At 46.2% G+C, this 8,708-nt stretch overlaps 1 protein-coding gene across 1 annotated transcript; it reads left to right on the forward strand.

Annotated features, from left to right (window-relative positions):
* Positions 1-881: 881 nt before the first annotated feature.
* LOC140329625 (alpha-1,6-mannosyl-glycoprotein 2-beta-N-acetylglucosaminyltransferase-like) lies at positions 882-8,457 on the forward strand. Its single transcript, XM_072410004.1, has one exon. It carries the CDS (start codon positions 1,443-1,445, stop codon positions 2,721-2,723), a length of 1,281 nt encoding a protein of 426 aa, XP_072266105.1. The 5' UTR covers positions 882-1,442; the 3' UTR covers positions 2,724-8,457.
* The last annotated feature ends 251 nt before the right edge of the window (positions 8,458-8,708 follow it).

Raw genomic sequence — 8,708 nt, forward strand, 5'->3', positions numbered from 1 at the left:
GCCTCCGCCTTCATCAGTGCAAACCGGGGACCAAAATGACTCAAAGTTCTTTTGTGTGCTTGTCAGAGACGTATAGATAATAACTATTATTATTGGACTCCGTGTACAGCCCCACGGTATATGTCAGAGCTATATAAATGTATAATAATAGTGTGTGACTGTGGAGGGACATTAGAGTGTCAGCTCCTGTGTACAGAGACTGATGGGACTGGCTCAGTGATCTCTGTACAGCACTGCGGTATATGTCAGAGCTATATAAATATATAATATTAGTGTGTGACTGTATGGGGACATTAGAGTGTCAGCTCCTCTGTACAGAGACTGATGGGACTGGCTCAGTGATCTCTGTACAGCACTGCGATATATGTCAGAGCTATATAAATGTATAATAATAGTGTGTGACTGTGGGGGGACATTAGAGTATCAGCTCCTCTGTACAGAGACTGATGGGACTGGCTCAGTGTTCTCTGTACAGCACTATGGTATATGTCCGAGCCATATAAATGTATATAATAGTTTATGGGGGACATTAGAGTGTCAGCTCTTTTTGCACAGAGGGTGTGCTCTGTACAGTACAGCACTGTGGTATATGTCAGAGCTATATACAAGCCAGTTACCCTGGTTCAGCCTCTCCAATAGTTATATAGCAGACCCTTACACCTGGCTGCTATCTCCTTCATTCTTCACTCACGACCTGGCAAAGTTGCCCTCACTAAATATGGCTATCAGACCTCCAAAACTTCTCTTCAACTACTACTTGCTATTGGCTTACAGTTATCTGCAGACCCTCCCACCTGGGTCTTCTCTATAGGCGTTGTGCTTCGTCAGCGCTCTGCTATTGGTGCTGGAGTGTGACGTCACGGAGCCCGTGGTGACTGAAGTTCGCTGAGTCCTCTGAGTGTGAAGTTCCCGGCCGGGGGAGTTTCGGGGACCGGTTGACCGCTGCCCGGTACGAGGAGGGGAATCAGATGGAGCGGGGCAGATAGCCTCAGCCAGGTGTACTATATAACAATTACTTTAATACTTGGATGTTTTCCATAGAGGAGGACCAGATAGTGCCAGCCAGGGGTACTAGGGCAATAAGAGGGGCAGGAAATCACAGACTGGGGTAAAAAATGGACAGCTAATAATAGGCAGAAGTATTTATCATACGAGAGACCGGGGTGTTCAGTATAGGGGGCAGTTAACCTTCAGCAGGGGTATTTAGTGTAGGGTGGGGGCAGTTTGGCATAGGTAGGGGTATTTAGTTTATGGTGGGGGCAGTTAAGCATAGGTAGGGGTATCTCATTTTAAAGGGGGCATTTACTTAAGCATAGTATATAGCAGGATCAGATAGGTGGGCTCAGGACAGACTATTGGGGGTAGAATGGAGTGGGGGCATCTCTGATATATTACCGGTCAGCAGAGGGCATTAGGTGTCCCCCGACTCCCCCAGGTTCACCATGAGGTTGACGTTACACAAGAAGAAGATCGCCGCCCTGCTGCTGCTCCTGGGAATGTCATTCTGTGCCTGGCTGCTCCTCACCTCCTCCAGCTTGGAAGAATCGGATGCTTTGCCATTCCCGGTGCCATCATTGCCCAGTGAGCCCCGCCACCCTTCGGGGTTTCTGCTGCCCCGTGGTACCCCTCTGCAGAAGCGCCTGGCAGCTTATCGCAACAACCTCCGGCAGCCGATTTTCAATGCCGACAAGTTTCAGGGTCGCCCCGAGCTGGTGGTGGTGGTACAGGTCCGAGGAGGGCCGGGAAGTGGCACCCGCTTGAGACTGCTGGCAGAGTCGCTGCAGACCGCCGGACCCGGGGCCACCAGCCGCCTCCTGTTGGTGCTGAGCATGGAGAAGCCATGTGCGGAGGTGGCTGATGCCATGCGATCTATAGACTTCTGCCGGGTGCTGCCCATCTACTTTCCATACAGCACCACCTTCTACCCCAACGAGTTTCCTGGCTCAGACCCAGCTGACTGCCCCAGGGACCTACCCAAGGAGACCGCCATATTAAAAGGCTGTACCAACGCTGAATACCCTGATAGCCATGGGCACTACCGGGAAGCCACCTTCACTCAAGAAAAGCACCACTGGTGGTGGAAGCTGCACTTCACGTGGCAGACGCTGCGGGAGGTGGTTGGGTACAGCGGCCATGTTCTGTTCCTGGAGGAGGGCAGCTACCTTCTCCCAGACTGGCTGCACATCCTCAGACTTATGGAGAACCAATGCAAGGAAGAAGGGTGCCAACTGCTCAGCCTTGGCGGGACTTCCTCCATGGAGCAATCGGCTGACCCCCAACAGCTGGAGGTGAGTGGCTTTGTGGCACCCAAGCATCGCTCCGCCCTCGCCATGTCGCGAGAAGTCTATTACCAACTGATGGGCTGCTTGGCGGAGTTCTGCACTTATGACGACTACAACTGGGACTGGAGCCTCCAGCACGTGTCCGCCGCCTGCCTGGCACACCCACTGAAGGTTCTGTCCACACGCCTGCCGCGGGTCCTCAACCTCCCCGGCCAACCTGACGATAGGGGGATGTGCGGGCGCACTGGGCCCTGCACCAACATAGACGCAGCCTCCCAGGCCCTCCGTGAGAAAGTGCGGGAGCTGAGCGGTCGCCTCTTCCCAAAAACTATCAACGTGGCTGCCAGGCAGCAAGATGTGCGCAACCCACCCCCCATGAGGAACGGAGGCTGGAGTGACATAAGAGACCATGCTCTGTGCCAGAATTATGCCAGGCTGTGAAGTCACCGTAGTGACCAAAACTGTGACCAAATTCATCAATTTTACTCAGGAATTCCACAGGGGGGAGCCAACTTCCGCCATTAAGGTGCCTTAAGGGGACAAAACTTTTTTGTTACTTTTTGGAACTTTATTTTTGCTGCTTTTTCACTGCTCTGGGTTACCCATTGACTTTACCAGAGCTTCTGACTGGGCATCGCCTGCCCAAATCTGTGCTAACCAAAGAATTCCATGTTCTGTATGATATGAGTACCCATTGCCAATCTGAGTATGCCGTACATATGTTAAGGGGTTGCATAAGGTGTCTATGCATTTCCAATGCCATCATACCATAATGGCACCCATTGCCAATTTTAGTTGTGCCTTACATGCCATGTGTTATAGAATGTATGCAGTGCTGATGTCATCATACTAAATGGGTACCCATTGCCAACCTGGTTGTGCCATATTATATGGTGTCTATGCAGTTCTTATGCCATCATACCACTTAGGTACCCATTGCAAATTTTAGTTGTGCCTTACATGACACATGGTATGGTGTCTGATGTCCGCACACTGTATGGGCACTCAATGCCAATCCCACGTTGCCATACTTAATGATGTCTCTGCAGTTGGAATTCTTTTATAGTTTTTTCTAAACCTGACAATCTGAGGTGTATTTATAGAACATGGCCATGATATCATCGGAGCTGTATTAAAATATTTCATTGGGGTCCATACAATACGGCAAAGACCGGTGTGCCAAGTTCTGCCTCGACAGCCAATCAGCGATCTCCTTTAGATCAATCAGCTCCTGGTTGCTGTTGGTCGCAGCACTTTGCACATGGCGTCCGTCCTGTTTTCTTGTATCGTTTGTATTCGTAATTTGATGATCACAGAACTCTGTGTTACATATTGTGATTCTTTAGAAAATTAGGGGTTAAAGAGAACCTGTCATTCTGGTTTCCCCAGAGCTGGAGGCCTGGTGACTGACTTCTGCATTGCTGACGATGTTGTCCAGCTGGTCTCTGGGAAACGTTTGTATTTGTGATTTTTGTTTGTTTTGTAACCTTGGCAAATTAGGGGTTTAAAGCCCTTGGGTCCGTCCTTTGGAATTAGGCCTTGTCCTCTGCTCTGACCTCCTTATCTGCCCAGGTGCAGGCGGGTGTGTGTGCACCTTGTCAGTGTATTGTGTGATCGCGTTCCGTGTTTTCTTTGGATTTAGTTTCCCTAAACATATCCTAAATAACTCTACAAAGTGCTGATTTTGTCTTTTTGTAGTCCGCTGCACGGCTGAACTTTGTCCGTGGAGGGGGAGGAGCCAAAACAAGTTCTGCAGCGTGCAATAGACCCGTTGTCATTTACATGCATGACCGATGAGATCACATGACCCGTCTGCCATATTGGTTCGTACCTTTGGGTGTTTACCATAACGTTTGGTGCCCATGGGCTTTTCAGGGGGTCCGCTAGCATCCTAAGCATTCATTGGTGCAAATTACAAACTCCATGATTCCAAGGAAGGAGGATTGTGTGCATGTGATTTATCTCTGAGCTGCAATAAACCCTCCCTGGGTATGTCTATTGGGCTAACGGGGGGTAATTATTGCCTATTGGGCTATCGTGAGGGGAATTAATGATGGTAAGCTGAATAACATGTGTAAAGCCTTGCTAAATAGTAGAGAGATCACCTTGTAAGCCAACAACAATGTTTGTATGTTAGTATAGAAAACTGTTAATGCTTAACTTTTTTTTTTTTCGTATGATGTGAGAAGTGCTGTCACTGAGACAGGAAGTAAAGGGAATTTCCCTAATGAGCGGGTTGTCTGCAATTCTAAACCCAGAAATAATGGGTGGGAAATTGTAGGGGGGTGGCAGCCCTGGTATTGTGACCCAACTTATCGGTAACTACCCAGAAACAGCCGGGTGGTTGCTGAAAAGTGCCGGGTGGTGCGCCCAGCTGAAAGGGGCCGGGGAGATGACTGATCTGTAACTAATCTGTAACCACAAATTAGGGCTGCAATGGAGATTTCCTTTCTTTTTGTTTTTTTTCCTATTGTATTTTTAGTTGGACAAAACAATAGCTGGAAGGACCCCATGATGTGCCGTCTGTCCTCCATCCTCCCGTTTACCTGGGCCGGCCATGCACAAGCAATTTACTGGGTATGTCAAACCCTTCTCAGCCCAACAGGTGAATCCGCCCCGGTCCTGGAAATGATGGTGGGGAGTTGATTATTATTGATTGATTGAATTTTGTTTTCTGAGCTAGGAAGGGATTGGGGTTGAAGCCAGCAGATTTGTGCATGTGACCGGCATAGGCAGCCCAGGAGGAGGAGATCCCTGGAGAAGCTTTAACCAGGCATCTCTCTGCCGCTGTCCCCTTATTTTGTACCACGTTGGTGACCGACCAATCTATTGATTCCCAGATTGCCGGCATCTACCAGCCACAATGCAGCTCGGCTCGTTTTCATGCCGAAGTGAGAAGGTGACGAGGGTTTCCTGTTCCTGGTTGCCCTTCCTGCCATTGTTTTGGTCCGATTTCTGCTGCGTTGGGGTTATTGTTTCCTGAATTTACTGCTCTCTAGTCCATCAGTGGTAACGGCAATCCGGGGAGAGGAGTTTATGGTTTTGTGTTTCAGTTCTCTGTACATAATAACTTCCTCATTTGAAATGCAAATCTCCGGCTTGGCGCGTCTCCTGCTTTCACTTCTGTGTGAACACGCGGGCACCGTAGAGCATGACGACCTGTGAGGGCGATATAAAAGCAGAATATTTGATCAGGTGTGGTGCAGCTTTCTGAGCTTGGGTGTTGGTTTATCAAATCCCCTGAAAATCTGGTAATAAAGAATTGAGGGCCTGCAGTGCCTTTAAAAAGTATTCACCCCCTGTAGGGTTATATTGTCACTGATATTCATTCAGGTGACTTTGCAGAGATCGGTTTTCACTCTGACCTTAAAATCGATCAATGTAAAGTCTGAAGATTCCCAATGATGTGAATACTTTTTATGGGCTCTGTAAATGACCTGGAGAAAACGTTAAACCAAAGCGGAGTTCTTCTTTATGTCACATGACGCTCTGTGCCTGGCTGCCAGTTTTGTGAATGGATGTGGTTGTGAGCTGGGTAGCTGAGTCATTAATGGTTCAGATTAAACAAAGATTGTGTTATTGTTCACAGCTGACTTGGAGTTCGGCCAAACCTCCAGACCAAGCTATGTAATTGTGTAAATATCAGAACTCCACTCCTCATTTGTACTATAATTATAGTAAACATGGCCGAGCCGCAGACAAAAACACTTTGTATGAGATTTAAGCGGAGTGATTTTTGGCTGTGGGGCCGCTCTGGTTATGAGTACTGGTCTGGTGCTGATTGGGTTCTGTAGAAGCCTCGATCAGCTTTATCAAGTTTTACAACAATCATCCAATTTTGGCACAAATTTAAAATCCAGCTGTTGCCAAGTTTCAGTAATAACCCAAAAAGAGATTTTCACCAATGTGACGCAGTATTTCCTGAAGCTGGAGAGGACTAAAGGTTCCCTTGTCACCAAAGCCAAGGGCAACAATGTTCTCCCCAGAATTGTTTTTAGGCTGGGTAAGAAGAAGCCATAGATGACCCTGTATTGTTACCGGTACTACCTGAAAACAGCCAGGTGGTTACTAAAATGTGCCGGGCGGTCCGCCCATCTAAAAGGGGCCGGGGAGAACACTGAACGAGTCATTACTGCGCCCGGTGCTTTGATTGCTAACTTCCGCCAGGTGTTGGGGGAGATGGAGATTCTTTTATCTGGGATGAATGTTTGTGAGCTTTGGAGTTTTTTTTTTGCTGGGGAAGCTTCACCCCTTGGTAGTGATGGCAAATCCCAAATTTTACAGTTACCAGAGCAGCTGGGGTAGAAAAAAAAGTTGGGTAACAACTGTAAAATCTCCCTATTTTAAAGAGATTTCATATCACATCTTTTGTGTCTATTGGACATGAAATGAAGCTAAAAATCCCTGAAAAAAATGACTAGTTAATATATATTCAGGGTTCTCCCCAGGCCCTTTTAGCTGGGCGTACCACCCGGCACTTTTCAGCACCCACCCCGCTAAGTTTGGTCACAATAAAGGGGTTGCCACCCACCTACAATTTCTTCCCACCCGGCTTAAAAACATTTCTGGGTTGAGCACTGTATATTTAACTTGCCAGCAAATAATTTAGAAAGTTTGCCCAAACTCCCAGATCTTAGTCTGTCCCCATCTTCCCAAATCCCAGTCCGCCCCTGACCTCTGACCCCCCAGGCCACGCATTCCCTGGGATAGATATTTGGCCACTAGTTTTTTATTTTTTTCCTGTATGTATTTTGTGTTTGTTGAGGTGTGCACAGCAACCAATAGAATAATTACTATTTCTATTATCCAGAGCTTTAATGAAACGAGTAATAATCACGACGAAGGGTGAGCAGCCCCAATGATTTATTTATATGTTTTCCAGAACATTGCCGACTCCAGGATGTGACCCTGTTCATATATTGGATTTGTTTTTAAGGTTTGCTTGTTTGAATATTTCATTTCTTTTATTTTCCCTATGTACCTTGGGGGTGATTAAAGCTTGGAAATGGTCAGAGACCTCAAACTTCTAACACCATGAAAACTGAACCAGTTCTAGGTGTTTTGGTTTCAGTACTTGAATGGTCAACCAGATTAAGTATGCCAATGCAGGCTTTTCTCAGACACCATACTTTTGGTGCTTTATTTATAATTTATTCCCCTGTTCAATCATCTGAAATTCCATTCTCTGGTTTCAGTTCGTAATAAAACAATGTCTCGTTCTGCCATCTAGTGGCCACTTGTCAAAATGCACAGCTGTTACAATAGGAAATGCTATAAACAGAAATTATGAGCGAATTGGAATGATTTATAAATACTCCTGTTGATTATAAGCTATTTTATCAGCAGACAAGCCAGGCTAGTTGGGATTTGAACAGGTTTGCTTTAAAGCCCAAGCCAAACGTTGCTGTTTTAGTTTAGAAAGGTTGAGACCTCTGTGAAGTTTTTATCGCTGTTTGATTCCATTGGTGGAAGTTTCCCCTTACTGTGAAGTCAGCAGAAAAGTAAGTGGGGAAATCTTTGGAACTTACATAGACAACATACGTTCCAACACCTAAAACAGATTTACATGAAGCAAACCTGCAGCTAGAAATATGGAATATCTCTGACCTTTTCTTCTAATGACTCTGGCAGGACATCCTGGGACTTGTAGTGTCATCGCCAGCCTCTGTTATTATGTAATATTGCCATAGACTCGGTGACACAGGGTGGTGGCTCTGTGTGTAGGGCTCGGGCCACAAGTGAATACAAATAACAGAAATGTTGTATAATGTGTCCATTCTGCTGTACATTGCAGTGTGATAGCCTTCAGGGACAGATCTGTGTACAAGGACCAAAGTGAAGGAGATTGGGTGCTTGTGGAGCCCATTACCATGCCATATGAGCTATTACAATACCTTCATTCTGGGGCCCATTACAGTCTCCATCATTCTTATATTATACATGTGACCAGATTATATATATGTGACCAGATGGGCATTACTGGCATCTCTGGTCTCTGTATTATCTCATACACATGATACTGTTTTCTCATATCACTTTTTTTTTTTCATTTTGAACGGGATTCTTTACTCCTCAAGTGCCTTGTAATGTAATCAAGACTTATGAAGTTTACAGAAATTATATATTTTATCATTCAACTGTAAAATTTTAAATTAAATCATTGTTCCAAAGACTACATGATGTGTTTTTGATTTCTTTTGGTTTGCTACAGTTTTATGTTAATCATTTCCTATAATTACTACTGTATACTACATTCCGAATATTTCCAGGTCCGGTCACTATCACCTATGCAACATCTCCAAAATCCGCCCCTACCTGTCCCCTGAGACCACCAAACTCCTTGTACACGCTCTTATCATCTCTCGTCTGGACTACTGTAACCTCCTCCTCTCTGGTATTCCACTAACCCGACTCTCTCCTCTACAA

Source organism: Pyxicephalus adspersus, chromosome 4 (assembly GCF_032062135.1).
Source record: "Pyxicephalus adspersus chromosome 4, UCB_Pads_2.0, whole genome shotgun sequence".
Classification (NCBI taxonomy): domain Eukaryota; kingdom Metazoa; phylum Chordata; class Amphibia; order Anura; family Pyxicephalidae; genus Pyxicephalus; species Pyxicephalus adspersus.

Coding starts and splice junctions, on each gene's coding strand:
- LOC140329625 (XM_072410004.1), top strand. CDS start 1,443: ATGAGGTTGACGTTACACAAGAAGAAGATCGCCGCCCTGCTGCTGCTC.